Source organism: Sphaeramia orbicularis, chromosome 14 (assembly GCF_902148855.1).
Source record: "Sphaeramia orbicularis chromosome 14, fSphaOr1.1, whole genome shotgun sequence".
NCBI lineage: Eukaryota > Metazoa > Chordata > Actinopteri > Kurtiformes > Apogonidae > Sphaeramia > Sphaeramia orbicularis.
Window position 1 is genome coordinate 20,195,450 of NC_043970.1, and position 24,657 is coordinate 20,220,106.

The window sequence follows — 24,657 nt, forward strand, 5'->3', positions numbered from 1 at the left end:
GAGCTGTACAAAAAGATGTGGTGGTAAATCTGCAAAAATAAAATTTTTTGATAAGATCTTTGTAGTTTATTTTTGTTACACCTAGGCCATAAATCACAGGAAGAAAATCAACAAATTACTTTGAAGCATTTTCAGAATGTACATATGATATGATTCACAATATATGATAGTTATGTACAATCTAAATCATTGATTGTTGTCCCATCATCCTGTTTGTCCAGTGTTTGAGTTGGGGTCTCTGCTGCCTCCTCCTGGCTACTGAAAGAACTGCAGCTGTCTGTATCACACAACGAAGCAGCATTAATCTGCAGAAGGAGATCATTTTCTTCGTCTTCCATCTCTTTGCGTGCCTCGTCATATTTTTCCTCATCATCTTCTCCATCCTCCTCTTCATCTTCTACCTGCTCTCTTTGTAGATCTGATCTTGAAAGGGCGACTGGGATGTGATAGGCCTCCTCGGCCAGTTGAGAAAAGGATGGAGAGGTGAAAGGAGAGAGGAGGAAAGGGACCTTAGGAGAAGGCGAGGGTAACTGATAGGGTGAAAGAGAGGGTGAAGCAGTGGGTGAGTCATGTGGAGACCGAGAAAGGGGAAGCCTAGGAGAGAGAGACGGGGACTGATAGGGTGAGAGTGAGGGTGAAGCACTGGGAGAGTTGTGAAGAGAGAGTGATGGAGACATTTTAGGTGAAAGGGGAGGTGCTTTGGGAGCCACAGAGGGCGACAGATAAGAAGAGAGTGAAGCACAAAGGGAAGAATTCACTACTGGCGAAGGCTGCATGTAGTTGGAGTCTTCTACTAGATTCTCTTTGACCGTCAGTATCTGAGCCGTAGCCTCGTCTTCCATGAGTCCAGCCATAGTCTGACCCTCCTGCACCTCAAACTGAATGGGTAGAGTGGCTGGTGGAGGCTGCACTTGGTCCTCACTGCACATGCCCGGCATCTGGGGCTGGCTGTCCTGAGCTGTGGGAGTAATCTGAGTGGTCTCGTTCAGGGTAGCTGGGTTTTGAGCTGCTCCTGGTCCTTGTTTCTGGGCTTTACATTTCCTCTTGGTTTTGGGCACGAGGGGTGGTGGCGGTGGGGGAGCGAGGGGGGGTGACAGTAACGTTGAAGACTCTGTAGAAACCCGAACCTTGAGGCTGCGTTTGAACATACGCCGCTTGCTCAGAGACTGCAAGAAAAGAGGGTTTATAAAGCAGAGTGCACCCAGACCAGAACCGCAGTCCAGCTCTCGAGGGCTCCGAGTCTTGATCGGACAGAACTCGTGGAACAGTGTTGGGTTGGAACCGGACTTTTTGGTGACAGTTTCAGAGCCGGATGCTGTGGTGACCTGGCTGTCTGGGTTTGGTTGCTGGTCTGGTTTCAACTTAGGAACAGCATCAGTTGGTGGGGGAGCAGGGGGTGGTACTGAGGGTGCAGAGTCTGGCTTCTTCTCATCCTTCTGGGGTTTAGGGGGTTCACGTGGTCCACGGACATTTAGGTGAGAATTCCAGAATTCTGTTAAATGATACGGGTGTGTTTAAGTAGTGACAGTTTGTTGGAGCTGGAAATTTTAAGTTATAACATCTCTTTTGTAATCATGACAATTTCATAAATTATAGAATAGATATATTTGAGGAAATAAATACAACTATATTGAAAATGCCAAAAAAAAGTAAGAAAAGAATTTTATATTTATTTATATTTAATAATATAGTATATAATAAACCCCTCTTCTGAGGAAGGCTACAGGTTGTAGCCGAAATATGTGAAGGTAAAAAATGTACTTTTTCTATCTCTCTTACAAAAAAGAAAAGGAAATCTTTAGTATATAAAGTATATAATATAGTTTACAAGCACAATTAACCACAATTAATCTAGTTTCTTCAACTTTCACTCAGGGTCACATTCTTTAATCTTAAAAGACATAATGATTTGGATGATTTATCATGATAATTATCAGTAAAATATAACTGAGAACAAAATGTCTAAATCATTCAGCTCTTTCTTGATGCAATGTTGCATATATACCGTAGCATTAAATTGCATTATCAAAGCTAAAAAGGTTTTCTAGTGTAACTGCATATAGTATTGTATATTAACATATTTCATGCATGACATGACTGCAGTGGACACTTAGGCTACGTTCAGACAGCAGGTCTTAATGCACAATTTGGATTTTTTGGTGAAATCCAATTTTTTTGTGTGCTCGTTCATATTGCACATTAAATGCGACTTCTATCAGTTTTGAGTATGAACTGAATGCGACCTTGAAGTGACCAGCATGCGCAAAAGAGGTCCAGACGTAATATGTGACCACGCAGGCACGCATTGTGTTTATGGAAGGAACACTCCTGACGCAAAATTGTGACGTTTGTTGCACATCAATGAGGTAAAGGTTGGATAAATGCGACCTGGCCGTTCAGACTGAAGTCGCATTCCAAAATATCAAATACATATCAGATTTAGGACCACATATTAAAGTGGCCTGGGTCAAATTTGAAAACATTAGATTTCTGCTGTTCAAACTGTCTTTAATAGATCAGATACAGGTCACATATGGGCAAAAAAATTGGATTTGGGACACATTTGCCTGCAGTCTGAACACAGCCTTATTCAATCTTTAAAACTACATTATTTGCAGTAATGACTCCGACTCTTAATTGTTATGCATTTTCTAATATTTCTCAACTTCACTTTAGTGTAAATGCTGCTGTGACACATGAATTTCTCCCCTGTGGGATAAATTAAGTCTTCTTTTATCCTGATATATTGCTTAATAAATCTAAGACCTGTGGTTACGATGAAATTCTCTAATAAGGACAGTTTTGGGAATATTTTGTTCACAGTTGAATCCTTATGGTTTTTTGTCATTTTGTCTTAGTGACTGAAGTTTCACAGAAAATAATCACTGATTCATAACAGTGGACAGTTACATTTTAGACTGAAATAATATGTTTTCTTAAATTAGCAATATATTTTCTTTGTGGAAAGAGCTGTATGGATGTGTTTATGCTTAAAAGGTTAAAACTATCACATGTTTAACTCTTGATACATGGTGTCCACTACAATGAATAACTGGGTCTTATGCTAGTGAATTAAGATATTGAAGAAATCTGACTGGATATGTTTTATATCAAAAATACCACTAGTATATTAAGAATTCAAGAATGAAAGGGTTAAACTGTATAAATCCTTCATCTGAAAATGCAGAAAAAAACAGCTGTGTTCACAAACCTATTCCCATATGTGAGATGGACTCCAGCTCTTTGTGGGATGTTGCTCTTGCAATGGCTTCTGGGAGCTCCAGAGGGAAGGGCAGTACATCTCTGATGCACACAGATAATACAAAAGAAAACATTAGACAAAGACAGAAAAAATAAAACCACCGTACAAACTGAAAAAGGTGTATGAGAGTTCCAAGAGTTTACCTGCTGACACAGTAGAAGGAAATGAGTCTTGGCAGGTCTGGGAAGCTGATGGCTGAAGTCTCCAGAGACAGAGCTGGGGGTAAGATTAAAGGTGCACGGATGTTTATATGGAGTCACAAAAACTGTGTAAGTACTTCAGTAAATACTTCCGGTCTGACATCGAAATGACATCTTAACACTAGTGAGAGTTTTGGAGAGTTGAGCCTCTTACTGGACTGTTCCTCCCGGATGCCGAACTGCTGTACAAAGGATGGCACACTGTCGTCTGCCAAACGGACACACAGCACATTCTTCTGGGATGTACGAGATTTCCGCACAAGGAAGGTCTGCAATGTAATCAACCTGATTACTGAATACATGTGTAATATTGTGAGATATCAGAAAAAAAAGAAAGAGTAAGAATTAGAGCTGAAACAATTAATTAATTTACCCAACTCAAATGAAAAATGTATTCGATTACAATTTTCCTGAATCAAAGCTTTGTTTCTTGGATTTTGCTGCTCCTAAGCATCAGTTCACTGTTGTGTTTCAAACGGACGCTTATTGTAACGCACATGAATGATGCCAGGATCAACACAAACAACATGGCAAATAGCTCAGAAGAGACGAGGACAAAAAGGCAGAAAATGTCTATATGTTGACTTTTCTTCATCGGACCCATCACTTACTCCTTTAAACTTTTAAGCTTTCACACAAACATTAAAAATACTTGGCTGTATTTCTTTTTAATTGTATGTGGTTCTGGAATAAAAGACAAAATGTCATTTTAAGACAAGTCTATTTCACATTTTTACTATTTTTTCACCTATTTAAATAGTCATGTAATCTAATCAAATCGAAGACAATAATAGATAAATTAATTGATTACAAAAATAATCAGTAGCTGCAGCTCTACAATGAATATCACTGATTTTGCAGTGTGTGTGTGTGTGTGTGTGTGTGTGTGTCTGACCCCAGGAGGCTCCCTCTGCAGTATGTGCAGCGCTGTGGCCGGGTTGATTGACAGCTGAAGCCAGACAGGAACAGTGAGAAGGAGGCGGTCCAGTACACTGATGCTTTTCAGAGAACCCCATCCCCTCTGATGTCCTAAAAACTTTGAAGGCTGGGAAGGCTCTGGGAAGTCATACAGGGGCTCTTCTTGCTGTGCCATCTACATACACAAACAGTACAAAAAATATACACATGGTTAACAACTGTCCTGCAACTGCTCATGCCCTCCCACGGTGGAGACATGTTTAAGGTGGTTGTTACCTGTCCTGATGGCTCACATTCATAACCACCACAGTAACAAACTGCATACACACCTGTGGAATAACTCTGCCTGGATTGGGACAGCAAGTCTAGACTTGGTGAAGTAAAGCAGCCCAGACAGGGCTTCAATCAAAACACAAACTATAGGAAAATTGACACTTAAAACAGAAATACAGAAACAAGCACTAATACTGATTTAGAATTCAGCTGTCGTTTTAAAGTAACACAGTAGGATATTATCCCAAGCAACATGTTTGGAGCAGAGGTCAACATAAGCCTGGATCCGCACTCGCATTCCTGTAAACCCTGCACAGTTCCTCTTCACACTTTTCTCCACACACTTTTCTTCCTCCTCACACAGGTTACTAGTATCACGTGTATGTCGCGAGTCTTATAAAGTCAGTATCTACCTCTTCGCCCTGAATCTTCACTTTACTTCCTCCCTCCGATCCTCTTTACTACGGCATGCTGTTGATTCTTCCATCTACTTCAGTCCAATAAAAGTCTCCGTGTCCTGTCCTGTGGCCTGTCATGACGTGTGTTCACAGATCTGCAGATGTCTGCGGGTTCTTCTTTGGCTCCTCCCACACCTGATCTCACCTGGAAACATATGTCACGGCACGTTTCATGTACAAAATCCTTTAATAGTAGTTGTGAATTAATAGCGGTGGGAGTGCAATTCAGTGTTTCTTTACACGGTCATGGAGTTTGATTTAGTACAGCAGTGTTTGAGCTGTGGCTAGAAGACACATAAGACAAATGTGCATCAAACGCTAAATGGCCTTAATCGGTAGTCAATACGTTTTAAATAGTAAACACTGTCTTAGAAAAGCTGGGTTGTGGTGAAACAACGCCCCCGTGGCGTCAGGTTGCTGCTAAAGCTCATCGACAAAACCGGAACCGGATGTGAGGTTTGAAACACAGATCCAGAATCGCGTTGGGTAAGAAGTGTGTGTGCGCGCGCTATACTGTATAATTAATGATTTTCACAATATTTACCTAAAATTGAAAGTAATGAAGGATTAGATAATTCATTTGTGAACAACCCATAGCGTAATACTCATGGGTGTGTAGCCAACCTAATGTTTTAGCCCATCTGTTAAATCTACCAGCTAGCTAACCTACGTTAGCATTAGCTCGCCTAGCTGTTTTAGCTAACGTTAGCAACGCCGTTAATGGCGTTTAACAAGATGGCCCGCTGCGACACTCACTTAAGCTAATCGCTAGCCGTGAAACTTAGCCTACCTCATTTGGCGCTATTTCATGCACTGTCCAATTTAAAATATATGATTTTGTTTTGTGCCAACTGTTGTTAATGTGAAAGCAAACGCTAGTAGGCCACGGTCCGTCTTCAGGTTAAATCTTAGATGCAATTTTTGGCCCGATTTCATGAACGTAAGGGCTTTTATTAGCACTGTTAGCGTCTTGCTAACGTGGAATGCCAGTGAGTTACTGACAACTAACCCACTGGCATTTCACATAACCTAACGTTGACGTTTAGTCATGGATGTGATTATATGCAAAATAGTTTGCCACTTAATACTTTGTGTCAGGTTATCATTACCTTTCTATTGTGTCGCAATCAGTCAACACCTGTTAATGTACATGATTTCACTATTTAACCTTGTATTCTGTTGATTTTTTTTTTTTTTTTGCAGATGTCTGGTTAATACAGAGATGAGTGGTGAGAACGTCAAGTTGTTTGTGGGGAATCTTCCTTTAGATGCAACTCATGAAGAACTCAGCAAGCTGTTTGCTCCATATGGAGAGATCAACACCTGCTCTCTGCTTAGACAGTATGCTTTTGTAACCCTGAAGGGAGAAGGGGCAGCTGACAGGTATTTTACATTATTAAATGATATGGTGCATCTTATTAGACATATTTAGAAGGAATGAATATTTGGTTCTGTCTCGACTAAATGCGCATTTTATTTAGGTTTTATGGTATCACTAATATCCAAGTCTCTTCTAAATTTGGAAACACAATTAGTCATACACTTTGAACTCATTAAATGTGTGCAATCCGTTATTCATTTGTTGCTATCACCTTCGTTGGTTTTAATCATCTACAGACTGAACTTAACCAGAATATCTGCATTTCTTAAATTCAGCAATTCACTATTCTAACAAAATATTCATTTATGTAAGATCATGATTAGAAAAGGTCTCCAAGCAATACACATTCTTTTCTGTCTCTTTGATGAAACTCTTAAGATACAGTCAGCGGTTTTTATTAACTGAAACTTGAAAGGCAGGCTGTGCTCACTTTGTGAATGTCCACAGTTCTAAAAGAGTTTGCATTGAGTTAGTCATGATTTTTAAAAACCGGTCAGACCATTTCATTATTCATAATGGTACATTGCATCTTGCATAATAAAAATTGTCAATTTTAGACATCCTTAAAAGTACTCAGATTAACTCAAGATGCTTCTTTGGCTTAAAGGCTGCAACTGGACAGTGGCAGACACAAAAATAATGTACTGTTTGCACTTGTAAGTCACAGAAAGACTGTGCATGCACCTAAGTGTTTAAGATCATGTTTTTAAGTCATTGGTGGTAAAATGTTGATTATCCTCTCACAGAGCTATACGGCATCTTGATGGCAAAGAGTACAGAGGCAGACCCCTTGTGGTTGAGGAGTCGCGTGCACGCCCACCAAATTCCACAAAAGTCTTTGTGGGAAACCTCAGTGCAACATGTTCTGCAGATGACTTGCATGGACTTTTCTCAACGTTTGGAAGAGTTTTAGACTGTGATAAAGTGAAAGGTTAGTCAAATGACCTGGTATTAGTACAGATTATACACCATACGTACCCAATATGTAGTGTTTTGGGTATATTGAACTCTGTATGAGTTTAGAATGGGAATTACCTGATATTAGTGACATTAGCATTCCCAAGTGTACAGATAGTGACTGTTGTCTGGTTGAACTAGTAAATGTATTAATATTTCTTAAAAAGTAATGATGTGACAAAGTACAAATATAAAGTTAACACATTTTCAGTAACCCCAATATCCATTTTCTGTTTACCCAACAGCACGATTATGCTCAAATGTTGGCTATGCTTTCGTGCACATGGAGAGGAAGGAGGAGGCCCTTGCAGCTATTGATGCACTTAACGGGACCATCTTCAAGGGTCGTCAGCTGGCTGTAGAGCTGTCAAAGGCCCAGCCTTTGATCAACCAGCTTGTAACCGCCGGTAATTCAACTAATTCTACAGGTGACAACTGCTGTCCTGTTAATTTATGTCTTTTAGTTTTTATTTATTTATGTATTTATATAAAATCAATAATATCCATTCTTATTGATTCTTATGCATTTTTTTCCTCCTCCTTGCAGGTGGCAGAGAAGGTCTTCTTCCTAGGCCTCCTCCCTCTCTTGAACATCACCAGAGTCAAGCGGCTGTACTAGCAGCAGCTGCTGCCGCTGCTGCTGGTCTGCCCATACAGGTCAGCTAGTTCTCTAACAAGGTTTCACTGTTATGATAGTAAATGAAAATGTAGTGTTTAGCCTTTTAAAATGTTGGCTCACAAATGTATCGTTAATTTGTGAACTACCACAAGTAGTTGTTAGAACAGGTATTTTCAGTTGGACTTTTTATACATTCATATATAGTTTATTTTTAGTTATTTGCCCAGTTATTGCAATTTTCTTTCTCCAATCTTTATTTTACAGGTTCAACAAAGTGTCCATAATTCATTCTACAACACAACATCTTTCGATCCTACATATGCTGCTCTAAAGGGCATTACAGCCTCTAAAGGTGCAGATGGTATGATATATGGTGCACTTGCCAGCCAGGTGTATGGATCTGTTGCTGATCAGGTGTATCAAGATATGGCCAATCACACTCCTGGACCCAATATAGCTGTTGAAGAAGCAGAAGCTCAAACTGGACCAGATCCAACAACACTCTTTGAGGCAGCGAGGGCAAAGTTCTTTCAAGAGGGGCAGAAGGTCTGTTAACATCTTCATTCATAGACATGTACTGTCAGTCCTAAGGATATATTTTGTGTTGCTACTTTTATGTTTAATTACTATTTTGTTTGGACTTCAAGGTTCTAGCAGAGCAGCAGGCAGGGAGAAAGGCGGCAGCAGCAGCAGCTTCATCTGATAATGAACGGGACCGAAGCCCAATTAGAGGAAATCGAGCCCCACTTCTACCAGATCCTGTCCCAGGCTCATTTGCTCAGATCCGACCCAAACGCCGCGCCTTGCTTCCCACACCACCCGGGGGACCAGAAGATTCTGCTGCTGCCTCTGCTACAGCTCCAGAAGGGTCTGATCCTGTTGCAAGGTACACGTTGAATATCGTTTATCATACACCTGAACTAACCAGAATTAATAATGGCACATTTACACGTGTATATAGTTAATTATTTCATTTGTGATGTGTAATTGGCTATGTTCTGCTCTCCCTTTTCCCTTCTGCTTATTCCCTCCTATTTCAGGTCTTACTCAGAGTACTACCAGCAAATGCATCAATACCAACAGTATCAACAGTACCAGCAACAGTATCAGTACCTCCAGTATGCTTATACAAATCCTCCTCCCCCACCACCTCCTCCACCTCCACCTGCCACCACACAAGCACAGGACTCCACGACAGTTCCTGCACCCCCAGGGACATACTCGGCACCCCCAACATATGCAACATCAGCAGCCTACCCACCGCCAGGAACTTACGACACTCAAGGAAGTTATGACGCCTCAGTGGGGAGCTATGATGCCTCATCAGGGAACTACGACGCATCATCTGGGAACTACGATGCCTCGGCGGGGAGCTATGACACATCTGGAGGCTACGGAGCATATGATTCATCAGGAGCTTACGCAGCAGCGGGAAGCTACTCCGCATCCACACCGTATGAGCAGACACCCGCACACGGGCAACCCACGCCCCAGCGCCATGATTACCCTTACCACACGCCAGAACCCCCTTACCGATAGTCCCACCCCCCACACACTCCTTCCACACTACAGACGTGTGTGCGTGCGTGTGTGCATGTGTATTTCCATAAAGGACAGTGTAAAGAGAAGAATCAGAGAGGGAGTAAGGTTATCATTCAAATGGGCTTTAAATATGAGGCATTTTCACTGTTTTGCTAAGTAGTGAATAGTAGTGGTGGAAATCAGAGGTTCAGTTAATATTCAGCAGCATTTACATCCATTGACAAAACAGTGTCACTAGTACTTACGGGGCACCTGGTGCCCGAATATTGTTTGGGAAGATGTTGGAATCCAGGGTTAGGTGTGCAAGAGAAGGCTGAAGAACGTGTCTCAAGATTGTGAATGATTGAGAATGTTAAATTGACCAATTTGTCTTAAATGTGGGTTAGGGTGGTTTGAGCTGCCAGAGCTATTGCTAATGAAGCAATCAACGCTAAGTAATGATATTTACATTTTGCCCTGTCATTTTGGATAATGAAAACAGATTGAGCTTCAGCATGTTAGTGACATTTTTATTTAACTCACATAACATGTCTACTTGAAGTTTCACAGATGGAAGGTCCTCACCACTGCTGTGTAAAGAGCAGCCAACTAGGAGCCAAAATTCCAAAATGACAAAACTGTAATAGGACACACTCTTCTACTTTCATGTTTCTCTGTGTTGCCACCAGAATGTTCTAAGACAAAAGCAAACTAAATGAAATTTCATCTATTTCCAGTTTTAGATGACAGTTTTGTTCTTTTTCAGATTTTAATAGGATTTTTTTGTTTTTTGTAACAGTTTTGTATGTAGAAGTGTGCATTTAGAAAGGCTGGAGGAATGACAGAAATAATCTGTTCATTATACACTCTACTTTTGTAATTATTTTTCTGGTAACATTGGTTTAGTTTGTTTCATTCTTTGGCTCTCATGGAAACATTGGGTATTTTGAGGGAAAGATGAGCTAGTTTTCATACCAGAACTTGTGCAATTGGTACTTGTGTAAATGAACCTTCTTTTAAGATAAAAAGTAATGCCAACCAACATTTGGTTAAATGCTAAGGGTTTTGACTGTTAATAAGTGATTGTATGTCTTCTTAAACAACTGGAAATATAGAACAGATGGAGAAGGGCAGTTCAGTTATAAAGAAATTGACGGTTTGTGATGTGGCAGTAGTTGAAGAGGAAACTCTTGTGCTTCATAGCATGTCCGGGTTGAAGTGCAGCCGTACGCTGGAGCAAGATGTCAGTCATCATTTCAGATCTTGTATATTCTGTGAAGATCACCCTCGTTTCCTTGAGCTGGGGGGGGACCCATTTGAGCTGGAAACAGGTACAAGTGTGTGCTAAATGCGGTGCAGTGGTGTGTTGCTGGTGGGTGCAGCTGTGATTTTTGAATGAGTGGATAAGAGGTGACAATCTCACTGCAGTTGAAGGTCTGCTGGTTTTCTCGAGCAGCAGTGAAAAGGACCGATGACCTTTTGGTTTTCCTTTTCCCTTATTCTGACCTCAACGGGAACACACCTCATGCTGAAACATCGCTAGGATTACTGGCTCTGCACATATGTCTCACCTACACAACTCTGATTAGTATTAAGTGCTGTTGGGTTGTTGCATATTACACATGTGACGCAAACTACATGTGGAGATTATTCTAATACACATCTTGTTCCACATGTATGGTAGCTCTGTTCGTGACTGTACCACACTAGTTCCTCATGTTATGCTTACTCGCCACTTGAATTGGTAGTGCTCTGTTAGGTTTAAGTTACACACAGCCTCTCTGCATTTCCACATTATTCCACCTGCTCCATGTGAACTGTTAGTTGCATGCCTTGTTGTTGCTGCTGCTCCAGCCACCTTCTTCCTCTTGCTGATTATTGCAGCTAGAGTGGGAGGGAGCCAAACTGAGCCCTTGCCCTGGACGTGCGCCACACGCACCTGTAGCGTGGGATGGGGAAAACAGCAGCGTTAGGCCTGAAACTGCTGTGGACGATGGGGTGCCCCCCCGCTAAGGTAAACACTCAGACCACACACTCCTGCCCCTCCCTGAAACATGCGTACACACACATGCACTCACACAAACATACAGATGCAGGTATGCTCGTATTTTCCTTTCCCGGCCCGTCTTCAGGAATTTTTTTTATTTTCCAGGATGTCACATTTTTTGGATTTTCTCTCATTGTTTCCGAATGGGAGATTCACATTTTCCTACTTTTGAGTTTTCCTGACCATATCCCTGCATTTTTCTCAAGCATACTTGTGCCTCTGTTTATACATTCCTGCTCCTGACAAAACGCGACCTTTTGTGGACACACATACCATGTTTTAGTCTAAATCTAAATATTGATTGATGCAGGTGTGTCTGTACATCCTGCATCTGAACCGCCTGCCACTCGAATACCACGCAATCACAGCCAGAGCCGGATGTGGGACATGTAGGTAGGATGGGTTGTAAAGTTTTTGTATATGCACCCCTGGGGCCACTTTGGGGGTTAAGTGCCTTGCTTAAGAGCACATTGGTAGGCCCTCCATTTCAGTTGAATAACCTGGCTCAGGATCGGTTGCTGGTTCAACGTTCGACTTCCCCCACCCCACCCCTCCTCCCCCAAAACAACAATAGTTGATGCCACATTCAACTTGTATGAATGACAATGAACACGAATATTATAATTTTGTTTTAGACGACATTTTGTCCTTTTGTTCTTTGAAATGTTTATCAATAAATGAATTTCAACAGAACCAATACTTTTCTGTGTGAGTATTTGAAGATATTCTTGAATCACAACAGGCTAATTACTGTTTTATGATTCATCTGTGATTGTGTTTGTGTAGGAGGCACCAAATAAATTAGAAGTGAGCATCAGATGATGATTTTATTCCATTTTCTTCCAAAAACATCAACCTATGCTTTTCAAATAAAAACCAATAATTTAGTAACAATGCAAACCTGTTGATAACTCTATCACTTTGATATACATAAAAAGGAAATGAGAAGCAATTGAAGGTATGTAACCTCACTCCCTGCTAAGACTTTTTCATGGACAATGCTGAGATTCATGCCCTCAAAAATGATAAACTGTTTACAGATGGACTCATGTACTGAATGAATGTAGTGAATGCAGTATACAAACACTGACGGTATACTGAGGTAATTAAGGTAATGGGGGAACTGTGGAGTGTGAACTTTGCACAGACATTATGCACTTGTACCTTGCATAATGACAGAAATGCAGTTTCTGCTCTAGTGACATGCAGGTCTGGTTTCCAACAGCAACATTACTCAAAGATTTAACTTAAAGAATAAATAGCTATATGCAGGTCAACTCCAGTATGTGCAGATTAGTAGATGGTGATTTTAGGAATCAAATGCTAGTCTTGAAAGCATCTCTATAAGTTATGTGAAATGCAACTTAATTATTTTCTTGGTATGAAGTAGAAAACATTTTGCTCTAGTTTTCCAACTTGAAGGAAAAATGAGCTGAATGTGTGAACACATGTTCATACAGAGAACCACCTTTTCAGGCTGTAATTCACAAACAAAGGCTTGGAGGTTGTTTTTAAGTGTAACCTAGGATATATTAAAGCCACTTGTACCTTTTGTCCATCCCTTTTTGTGGAAATGTGACAAGTGTGTTCTTAAAGTATGATTTTGGGACAAAAGCATTAAGAAAGGAGGCTGACAGACGTGAAACCTAAGTTGTCAGGTATTAAACTGAATATTGTAGAGTGAACATGAATTTCCTGTCATCAATGTCCATAACCTCCTCCATGACTTTTATGCATGTACTATAGTCCTGGCCTGTTGTTTGAGAAATTAAAGAAGTTGTAGCCTGGAGGGAATCAAAACCCGTATTCAGGAAACCAGCTGATAATTAAAGGATGATGGGAAACGACACAGTCCAGTTGATGACAACAGACAGGACTAGACTTGGCAAACACGTTTAACACCACACAATGTGGACCAGACCAAACATATATTACAGTACTTTGACCTTCAATCACAACCTCCCAAGATACTGCTGGCATAGTATGAAAAAGGAGCAAGCATTCAAACACACATATTGAAAATAGCAATGCTTTAATAAAGAGCAATTTTACAAGACTGCAATGTCTAGCTAGCTAGGTGATAACTGGCATTGACATCCATGATGTTTTACAAAGATGCAGTAATGGTAACTGAGTTTGAAGTTTGATGGGTTACTTGCAAGTTGCATTTCTGCATGCGAGGCAGCCTTCAAACAGTTACAGACCCTACCTTGTAAAACAGTTGATTATGAATGTCAATGAACGTTCATGTCAAGAGGTAAGTAAAAAATCTCATGGAGAAATTTCATTAACATTTCCCAAACACACCGGTAAGTGAGAGTTCACACAATGGTCATGCTTTTACCGGGCACACAAGCCAATAAAAAGACGACACTTAATCATGCAAAAAAAAAAAAAAGACAGTATCTTTGTCTCTAAAAATAAAAGAAAAAAATCCTTTTGAGTTCTGATATCATCCATCCGTAGTGACCTTGAATTAGAAGAAGCTGCGCTTTGATGATGACTTTGGTGCAAAAAAATGTTCCTGTTTCGAAGAGGACAGACCCTGTCCTGTCCACTTCCTTGATGAAGACACTCTTGGTATAGACCAGTTGTGATAGTTTACCCTTGAACCCCCACCATCCCACCCCCACCCCTTCCCCGCAGACCCAACCCCTTTCCTCCTCAAGATGGACACGAACATCACAAACATCAACCCCGACCCACCCCACCCATCCCTGGATGATGACACCTTCAAAATACAACCATTCAAACACAGATACAGCAATAAATTGTCCCACGTACAGTACGTCATCCAATGGGGCTTTGATCACTTTACAGAGAGAGCACGTCTAAAAACACATGAACGGCATTACCTATATACAGAGGACACAGTAACAGTCAGAGGTTGGCCCAGGATGGATCGAGCTGCGTTGTGGGCATGAAGTGCACAATGAAAAGAGCATTCAGCTGACGGAGAAAGACAAACCACCGGAACAAGGAGTGATGAAGGAGAGGAACATGACCATTTCCAAAGGAGATTATTATCCAAATGTCCGCTGGCCTCTTATTTAGACGATGGCGACCTTTCTAACACTAAAATCTCTTTGCTGGTAGTAGAGTTGTAGCTGCAGGTACCTACAAGGGAGTTTTTTTTGCGTAGCCAGCAGTTACAGTCCAAGAGCGAATCCTAAAAGGTCTCCCACCAACACGTACTCAACAGGAATCATCAGCGTGTGCAGCTCCAGCTGTTCTGGAGAGGTTTGCCGTAGATTCACTTCAGAGATTCCAGCATCCAGTGAACTTAAGGAACTTTTTGCATTTGTCAGCAGATGAGTGATCCTAGAGCCACCTTGAATCGATGTCATGTAGTACAGACTTGGACACGGTCACAAAAACACCCACTGCTAAAGTTAGGGCACGCTACCAGCTCGCTTTGGAGACCTTTCAATCTCTTCACCGAAGAACATGACCCTGTTTATCTATGGGAAGGCATGTGCACACAAACACACATACAGTACATGTACATAAAACAGACACAGTCAATAGAAAACAACTTCATCCCCAGTCGATTATTGCCCCTTTCAACTGTACATCCCAGCAATGATTTTAGGTTTTGTGCAGCAGAGCATTGTCCCCTCTTTGAAGGTTTGTGCTATTTATACCGTCTGTCTGTGGGTCTAACTCGACCTTGGATTTGCCAGAAAAGCCACATTAACATTTAACGTCTCATTAAAGCCTCACGTCTCTGGCTGTCTGAATTAATCTGCGTCGTCACTGCAGGCAGGGTCGTGATCGACAGACATTACACTCAGTTGCTTTTGTACGGCCTTAGTTGACTCCTCCAATTGACCTTTATCTCCCCTGTCCATAAATGTTAACACTACAGAAACAAATCTTTTTCCTCTGGCTCCTATAGTTAACCTCGCCCAGGTTTTTCTGGCATTTAAAGGGGAGGGGGGGGCTAATTTTGAACAGGACTAATGCTCAGAACAGGGAGGACATCATATTTTTGGGAGTTTCTGATTGCAAAGACTGAGAATCACCTACATACTCATATGAAGTCCCCTCTCTGTCTGGCTCTCAGTGCATTTTTGTCTACTTTTAGAGCAGTGTGGGTAAACAAAAGGAGTTAAAACACGTTTATAAAACAAACAAAACTAAAACTGTACAGACTCCTGATGTGGACAAACACTACAGCAGGAAACCACTTCTAAAAAGTCTACTGATGAGTGGAAAAGACAGTTAACTAGATTGCATGATATTGCACAGCTGTAGAGGAGGAGAAAACGAAATACACAGTGTGTACAGCATGTTAGTGTAAGAGGTTTGTATACATCCAAATGCGATGCCTGGGTCTGGCTCAGTGCTTTCATAAGTAGTTCCAGTGCATTAACACGTTGGTACCTGGCAACACAGTAATGACATCAGGTACCAAAAGAGAAATACATACAGTATGTACCCTATACAGCTACGTCCATCCACACCCACACAAACATGCCCACATATTAGCGCTCCACATCGACTTCTTCATGTGTAGTTGGCAATTAAGAACAAACAGCTCATAAAGGACTTAAAGAGTAAGGTCGATGCAGCACGCTGAAATGTAGAAAAATGGATCACGCACACACGCGCATACAAATCAATTACTTCTGACATCAGGTGACGGACAACACACACAACCAGGAAACCGATCTGAACAAGATGCTAAAATCACCTACACAGACATACACCCTTGGCAAAGTTCACACAGAGTAAAGTGCCAGCAAACGATCCAATCTGAGAAAGAGATGTGTGTCCTCCGAGTCTGATTCAGTGATGGGCAGGAGAGGGGTAGTGGCAGAGTTAGGAGAGCTGTTTTTATACAGGAAATTGTCATGACAAGGAAGTTAGAAGAAATGGCCGTGAAGCTTCTGCACTGATAGAGCTGTCAGCCTTCGTAGCATCATTACAGGGAGTAATTGTCGATTTAAACGGACAGCACTTTACTCATTCAGAAAACGGCAAATCAAACAGGATGAGTGGGATTGATGCAGAGCCTCTTGTGTCCCGGTATTATAGATTCAGAGACAGAGGGTTTTGGTAGTCACATGGAGAGAGGAGAGGAGATTAGAGATCAGCATTTCATCTCTTATCCGTCCTGTAGTCCTCTCTCCTCCTTCCTCTCCCCTCCCTCCCTCTTTCTTTTGCTCTTTCTTTCACTGCTTCTCCATCCTCTTCTTTCTTTCTTCCTCTTGCTCCTGCTTTGTGATTTGGTTCTGGATTTGTTTTCTTCGACTCTTTCTCTCCGTCTCTTGCCTTCTCTCTCTCTTTATCTCTCTCTCTCTCTCAGCTTTGCTGCCATGGTTACAATATCATCCCTACATGAAGTGCATCTGCAGAGGATGGGGGAGAATAGAGAGTAATTTAGTTCAACAAAACACCTCATCAAGTGTTCAGGCATCTATTGACGAGCGTATTACCTGCCGCAGTGCCAGGAAAAAACAGCTCGTCTGGAACATCAGCGCTCAGTAAGCAAATATATTACTGGGTAATGTTTTGAATAATTGGTCAAAATGTACTTGATTGTTTGTTCTCCTGAGTGCCTTGTGTTCATACTTAAGAGTATTTAGTGTGAAAAAGGATTTTTTCCACACATCCAGAGTAATTGCATGATTATTTGACTACATGATTCATCCAGCTTTGCGTCTTCAGTTTGACTTATGAGTTCTTAAAAATAGCTCTGAAGGACTATTTCACTTGTTACAGAACTGTATGACACCTACAAATGTTAAATAACCACACTGTTACTCTTATTTTTTGCATTTTCATAAGGATGATCAGTTCATTCATGTTATTTGTAATAATATGTATAACATTTCTACAGCTTCTGTTCAATATTTAGAATCTAATCAGCAGAATTTTGTAAAATATATTCATAAATAAGACATTTTCTGCATAATTCATGTATGACAGGCTGGAAAACTGTCTATACAGTATATGTGTTAAAATGTTATAAATACCCCATGAACTCTAAATAAAATGACTCTATCCAGTTTTCCCCCTCTTGGTTTTAACAGAACTCAGATAACTGGCTCTAAGTCTACAGCTACTATTTCCTTTGAAGCTACACGTTCCAAAATATAAACACAAAAGCATCACAGTGTTGTACAGACAGTTTCACTTTCATTTGGTTCTCCTCGTTTTTCTCCTTGCATCCTTTTTATTGCCTCTAAAGTGTATATTTATTGAGAGATGAGATTTCCTGAGAGATTGCTGAAAGCATTTATTAGGCTAGAGCGTCCTGTTTATGTGTGGAAAAATGAAAAGCACTTTACGCCATGTTGACATGGACATGACAGCTTAATAATTAAACTTAAGAAAAAGTCTAAACCTTTTGCTGTTGCATGGTGCTGCAGTGCATTTATCTCTTTTACTATAGGAAAAAAAATCATGCTGCTGTTAAATGTTATTATAGGACTATTCATTTAAAAATGTCATATTTGCATTAATAGACTGTGTGTTACCTGTGTTCCCGGGATGGGTCCAAAAGGATTGGTGGGTCTCAGGACAGGCTGGTTGTACATGACAGGCTGAGGGGGCATCATGGGAACACCTCCCATCTGATGACCCATCTGAGGAGGGAGCTGTTCAGTAAAAACAAAATAAATACAGGGAAGAGGACAGGACAGGTGAGTTCAGGGACTAAAATGACCAGATGGGACATTATCACATACATGTAAAGATAAGATAAGAGATAAAAACCAGCTGCGATGGAAAATCTGAATGTTAGAGGGCTTGTAAAACATGTCCAAGAAACATAAACAGAAGGAGACACTGGACATACGTAAGAATCTGCGACATATATATGTTAGTTTTAGATGATGATATGTAATGTCGCTGTAGCAGAGGCTGATATTTACCATTCCATACACAGGCACTTGGGGTGTCGTCATAGGAAAAGCCACTGGTGCTGGAGCCTGTACAGCAAAGCAGAATCACAAGAAAAATATACACTAGATTCTAGTCAGTTTAACCAAAATAATGAAAAATACATAAATCACATGAAACTAGTGCTACTCCTCGTAAATTGTAGTAAATGCAGAGATCGTCTGTGATCTTCACCCTGTGCATATCTGCCATGTCTAATTTGTAAAGTAAAGATTCATTGACATCTCTGTCATTTTGATTAATTCGCACAATTTTTTCTTCATTTATTCTGCCTATTTTTTGGTTGAGATCAAAACTGTATTAAGATGCATTCACTGAAAGAGCAAAATACCCAATGAAAGACAACCAGGGCAGAAACAGTAAGGCGTATTTTCCAGTCTTTCAGCGGTCTCAGTAGTTCTATGCAAGTGGTAGCCTGTTAATAGTGAGCCTTGACCTCTGAACAGGTGAGTAATGTCAGCAAATGTAAGTAAAAAACTGACTTTGGTTCTTCTGTGTGACAGCAGTGCATGAAACACTGATGGATGTTCATTTCTAAATCACTAGAGGTCGCTAGGCAGTACTAGTCCTATGTGAATAGGGCTGTAGTCCTAACCTCAACCTCAGGTTAATTACAAACAACATTTTTGTACTTACAGTGTCATATCTAACTTTTCAAAGTTTGCAACAAAGCACAAATAGAAATGTTTGCACTCTCCTACACATCCCCAGAAGCAAAAAATAGGTATTATATTAGAATCATTTGAACTGAGGAAACAGTTTGACGGTGTGACTGTTTTAACCACATAGAATAAAATAACCAGAAAAGCAGCATAATAAGTAAAACAACTACAACACAAACAGCCGAATAAGAACATAGATCTAAAAGAAAACAAAGGATAAAGTGGATATGAAACACTCGATACTTACATAGCCAGTATAGATCATCCCGTTCTGTGGAGGGTTTTTAGAAAAGACACAAAAGATAGTTCTTTAATACCATTTTTCATTTGCAGACCACCATAAAAGCCGAGCTTGTGACTTTTCTCCTAAAAGGCAGAAAAGATTAAGCTGATATTTGCCCATTTGTCATGTCCTAAACACTTTTATTCATGCTGTGTTACGGCTTTCAGAGCGATCGTCTGAATAAATGAGCAGTTTTAGTTGAGAGGTCAATCAGCCGAAAATTAAAAGATGAAACCAGATTGAACGGAAGAGACGTGGAGATAATTAGAGCGAAGCACAAAGGACGGAGACATATTTGGGAGCTCCTTCAAAAGCCCTGAATTCACATAGTAGATAGTAACATTTGGCCAGTAGGTAGATTTTCCAAAATGGGATATTAATATCATTATGAAAAGCTGACTTCAATGACAAAATGATGGATAGCAGCAAATTAATTCCTATTATAGTGCTGTGTCAAAAAAAATTGCTAGAATAAATGATTTAATGACTCAAAGGCAACACTTTCAGACTGTGTAGTCAAGAGGAACTTTTAACTGTGTCATTTACATAGTCCTATATGAAAAACACTACAGTGAGATATGATTTTTTATCTGTTATGGAAAGTGATTCTGTGTGTGTCTATACACAGGTCTGTCATAAAAAACACAACTAAAGACCAGATTAAGTGAAAAAGTTACCATCTGTGGGACGGGCATGGGTGCAGGTGCCATGGGATGTGTACTATGAGTCCAGTTAGTGCTGGTGCACATAGTCTTTGACTGCCAGCCGCTTCCTCCTGTCGGCTTCTTCTCTACCAGCTGACTCCACTGGAGCTCTGGCCTGATGTTCACACACACACACAATAACATTAACACAAGTGTTTTACTCCAGGGCTGCACAATACATCGCTTAAGCATCATCATTGCACATTAGCTCAATCACAAACCTGAAAATTAGTGAGTACAGGAGAAAAACATCAGAGAGGTAGTAGTGGTTGTAAAAAACCAAACAAGTGTCACTTGTGTGGAATTACATCAGCTACTTAATGGATGATATCGACCAAAAAGAGGCAATTTGTCTGTAGTGCTTTCATGGTGAGTCACCGGTGTATTAAGTGACCTAACTTCCCTCAAAATGATGACAGATTTTTAATGTGGTGCATTGAAACCAAATGTAGAACATTAAACTTCAAGAGTGGATGGCTCAGAATAACAAGTACAGTTTTTTGTTTTATTTCAAACATAAAATCCTATCTATGTGAGCTCCATTGTTTTTTTTTACCTTATGTTATATTGATGCCTGTGTTTGGATTAGCTTCAGAGAATTTTTTTTTATATAATCATTTAATGTTTTTATGGGGCTGTATTTGCAAAAGCTGTTTTAGGCTTCTAACCTCTCCTGCACAATGTGAAAGTGTTTACATTTTCATCATCTTATTGTATGTAATGTGCAAATAAGCTGAACTATACTAAACACTTTTTCTATAATGACACTATCATCTACAAAACTGCCTAATTTATTTCTACATTAAATCATTTTTCGTCGAGCTGATTAAGGCATATATTTTTGGATCTTGCAATATAGCAAAAAAAAAAAAAATGCTTATCAGTCCAAGTTTTTCCAATAACATGCAGTCCTAATTTATAGGAGACAGTGCATTGTGTTGTTTTGTTTCTAAAGAGAGAAATACTGACTAGAAGTAAAACTACTAAGACAGAAGGTGCATTTGAAAGTATCTAGTTTTTCAAAGTGTAATATATGACACAAAGCCACTCACTTTTTGGCTGGTGTTCCCCCAAACTGCAGGTCTGAAAGAAAGAAAATAAAACAGTAAAATCAGCTGGAAAAAGAAGCTTTAAATAGAGGGAAGAGAATGAGCACAGAAAAGGATAATGGACGACAGACAAATTAAACTGACAGCTGACTATACTGAGACTAATATACTCACTGCCAACAAGGTTGGCTAATGAAGAGTCCAAATCATTGGGCAGCATTTTCCCAGAGTGCAACGGGGCTCCAGGGCTGTGAATTTGAGTGGGCGGGGCTGGTTTCAACAGATCACCTGACATCCGAGGTTACCATGGTTACATGAAAAGGAAATAAAGGGAGACAAGTCAAGAGCATGAGGAAATGAGCCTCTGCAGTCAATGAATATTGAGCTTGAAGCAGTGTGTTTGGTTTTCATTTGTATGGCTCTGTCTGCAGTTCCATATTTGTACAGTATATATATGTGTGTGTGTGTGTGTGTGTGTGTGCGTGTGTGTGTGCGTGTGTGTGTGTTCCTACCTCCCCAGGCATTGTTATTGTTGGGCACAGTGTGTGTGGTCTGGATGGGGGTGAAGTTAGGCTGCAGGGTGAACAGCTCACTGGTCAGGTTTGGCACACTGCAGAGAGGAGGAACAGAACCGGTTTTTATTTTATTTTATGTGACCAGAAAAATCAATAACAGATTCTTATTTATAGTGAGAGCCAGTAAAAGACCTATTGTTAAAACTGGGGGAAAGGGGATACACAAACATACACAAAAGCCTGTAGATCACTGAAAACAGCCTTGTCCTCAGAATTTATGGTATATGTGCTCTTAGTGCTGACTACTCATTCTGATTGTGAACTGAATATACATCATAAACACATGCAATAAAATTAGTTAAATAGAATTTTACTAACACATACCAAGTATTCCCAATCAGCATGCAAACCTTTGACCTATTCACATCTATGCCACTGACACCATTAGTGTCAAATGTGAAATCTCTCTGAGCCACAGAGTAATGGGTGTCAGTTTGGTAGGGCATTAAATATGTGACTGACAGCTGTATTTCCTGATCACAGACAAAACTCTGCTGCTCTAAACCACATCTTGTCAGATAACTAATAACAGAAATTGTAATATGTTACATGTTAAAGTTCTCATTTTAACATACCACCTGCTGTGATCGACATACCCTGACTTTAAAAGGAAAATGCATGCATAAGTGGAATGTAAAACCAGCCACCGACAATTGACCTTTCATGGTGATGACCTAGCGTTTAAAAACCCTGTTATTGCTGTACAAGCCAGGCATCAGAGAGCAAGACTCTGGAAGTGCCGTCTGTTGTCTCACTATATCTTTACATATGTCAAAATATACTTGCTTTAACCCCGATTCAGTGACTTTTGTGTTTTTGCTTCAGATTGTGTCCTGAGTACTAGAAAACTTCCATGCCATTATTGGAGGTCCCACTGAGATTTGGGAACTTTCTGTGAATTGAGAATCTTTTACTCTACAGTTGTTTTCTGAGGGATGTCCCAGGACGACTAAATACATCAAAGGAGGCTTTCAGGTTTTCAGTGGAAGGAACGTAGTTACTTTCAATTCAGGCATTTTTTTTTCGGAATTTCTACCTTTTGTGATATAAAAGCAAAAGGCGCTGTACAGCTAATATACACAGTTACACAAGGGTCTACAACAGGATACTAGCTATGTTGGCTAAAGCTGCCCCTTTTTTACTGTTACTGATACAGTTAATTAATTGGGATTGTCCACAATACAATAAACTAATAGATGAAATGAATGAAAAAATATTTGTTTGACTCCTGTATATCATATTATGAATGATTAATGTTAATGCACAAAGCAGATTGTCTCCACATTGTGCCTCCCTCAGCTGTATAGTAGCAAAACAATCAAATTATTACGTTTCATGATACAGGGGTTACAGTTCATTATGATACTGTAAGCATGATGACATTAGAAGAACTTGGAAATCTGTCATAATATAAAGGACACACCCTCATTTACTACAGTCGCTGCATCATTCAACACTGTTATGTGGCGGCTGGGGTTTAGAGGTGGTATTTCAGGGGACAGAATTTATCAGAAAGTTGTGGGTTTTTGTTTTTTTTTTTACAATTTTATTTATTTCTCAATTTTATCAGTATAATACAATCCAATCTCCTCAGGTTGAGGAGCAAGAAAAGAAACAAAAGAACTGAAAACAAACAAATGAAAAGAACAGCCTGTGTTTGTGTCAGAATGTGTGTAGGTCCCTTAATGACACATTTTTCCCTTAATGTCAGCCATGTTCCCCAGGTTTTAATAAAGAGATTTTCCTTCAAATTCAGTTTATATGTAAGATGTTCCATGAGAAAGTTGTGGTTTTAGTGTCTACTGTCTAACTGTCAAAGCCAGTGCATTTATACTGCTTCATCAAAATGTATTGTTATAAAGTAATATGCTCATTGTATTATTAGTAATTGTTTTTGTTAGTGTTATTTCAAAAAAATTATTTTGCCAGCAGTCATGGCTGCATAGTGAAACATGTAAAGACAGTAGAGTAAATGTTCACTCCTGCTGATCTAATATAGCACCAAACATGGATATATTATCTTATACTTCAACTTATAACTTTTCCTCATGCATTATTAGATATGAAAACACTCTTGTAATAATGAATCTTACAACAATAAACGTAATTAATTGAAGCCCCTTTTACGCAGCACTTCTGATGCAGGAATATTTCGCCTTTATTTCGGAACAATGTCTGTGTAAACGAAATGGTGGGATCATTTGGTCCCACCTTTATCGCGGCTTTGTAACACCTCTAGAGGTAATAACAGAGCTGTGATAAAGGTGGACTCATGATTCTGGAATGTTATGTAAAAGGAACACCTCTCGTTCCGCAACTAAGGTGTCATTTTGATGACGCATTGCGTGTGTGACCCCCACAATGGGGGAAATTTAAAAATCAGCGCAGGCCCTGTACAGTAAACAAACATATTAACATGACCAGAAAGATGTCGAACTGGGGAGATGCCAAGATACGCAAGCTGTTGCCACTTTGGGTGGAGGACTCTATCCATGTTAACATTTGTGGAACGGTGACTCTGGAGAGGTTAGCAACACCACTATGCTCGGGGTATTTCCAACACGGATGTGATACGTCACACTATACACTGTGCTGCATCACAACCCCTTTGATTCCAGAACGCAGGTCCGCTGTGTAAACGCCCAGCCTGTCTCACCTCATTACTCCTTTGTCTTGGCTGTGGAAATCAGTCAGTGGTGGAAAAAAGGTGGGATCACCATCTCACCTTTTTTCTGTGATCTCTGTGTAAAAGTGGCTTGAGATTCAGTGTAACACTGATATCGTGATACTCAAGTGTGTTGAGATGTTGTTGTGCCTCGTACTATTTATGCTGGTTTGG

At 40.2% G+C, this 24,657-nt stretch overlaps 3 protein-coding genes across 6 annotated transcripts in view; 1 reads left to right on the forward strand and 2 right to left on the reverse strand.

Annotated features, from left to right (window-relative positions):
• Positions 1-51: 51 nt before the first annotated feature.
• LOC115433260 (ras and Rab interactor 1-like) lies at positions 52-5,447 on the reverse strand. The gene is made up of 6 exons (XM_030154570.1): positions 5,067-5,447; positions 4,358-4,555; positions 3,617-3,731; positions 3,406-3,478; positions 3,212-3,303; positions 52-1,492 (listed from the first exon to the last, which is right to left on the reverse strand). The coding sequence occupies exons 2-6, from the start codon at positions 4,553-4,555 to the stop codon at positions 171-173; spliced, it is 1,800 nt and encodes a 599-aa protein (XP_030010430.1). The 5' UTR covers positions 5,067-5,447; the 3' UTR covers positions 52-170.
• A 3-nt stretch (positions 5,448-5,450) lies between these two features.
• Positions 5,451-12,333, forward strand: rbm14a (RNA binding motif protein 14a). Of its 3 annotated transcripts, XM_030154576.1 has the most exons (9): positions 5,451-5,597; positions 6,315-6,494; positions 7,239-7,423; positions 7,695-7,877; positions 7,997-8,106; positions 8,333-8,614; positions 8,716-8,954; positions 9,109-9,522; positions 11,474-12,333. In XM_030154576.1, exons 2-9 carry the CDS (start codon positions 6,334-6,336, stop codon positions 11,475-11,477), a joined length of 1,578 nt encoding a protein of 525 aa, XP_030010436.1. In that variant the 5' UTR covers positions 5,451-5,597; positions 6,315-6,333; the 3' UTR covers positions 11,478-12,333. The 3 variants fall into 3 exon arrangements, with proteins under 3 accessions (XP_030010436.1, XP_030010434.1, XP_030010435.1); XM_030154574.1 differs by having other exon boundaries at positions 9,109-12,329; XM_030154575.1 differs by lacking the exon at positions 5,451-5,597 and adding an exon at positions 5,606-5,682 and having other exon boundaries at positions 9,109-12,329.
• Positions 12,334-14,764: 2,431 nt separating this feature from the next.
• LOC115433261 (phosphatidylinositol-binding clathrin assembly protein-like) overlaps positions 14,765-24,657 on the reverse strand; it is a 39,363-nt gene continuing 29,470 nt past the window's right edge. For both annotated transcript variants that reach the window (XM_030154572.1, XM_030154573.1), the window contains 8 exons: positions 21,756-21,853; positions 21,418-21,531; positions 21,247-21,277; positions 20,168-20,309; positions 19,455-19,478; positions 18,518-18,574; positions 18,122-18,241; positions 14,765-16,990 (listed from right to left, as the gene is read on the reverse strand). In XM_030154572.1, the coding sequence (XP_030010432.1) occupies positions 16,976-16,990; positions 18,122-18,241; positions 18,518-18,574; positions 19,455-19,478; positions 20,168-20,309; positions 21,247-21,277; positions 21,418-21,531; positions 21,756-21,853 (601 nt within the window). In that variant the 3' untranslated portion in view covers positions 14,765-16,975. The remainder of the gene's footprint in view (positions 16,991-18,121; positions 18,242-18,517; positions 18,575-19,454; positions 19,479-20,167; positions 20,310-21,246; positions 21,278-21,417; positions 21,532-21,755; positions 21,854-24,657) is intronic.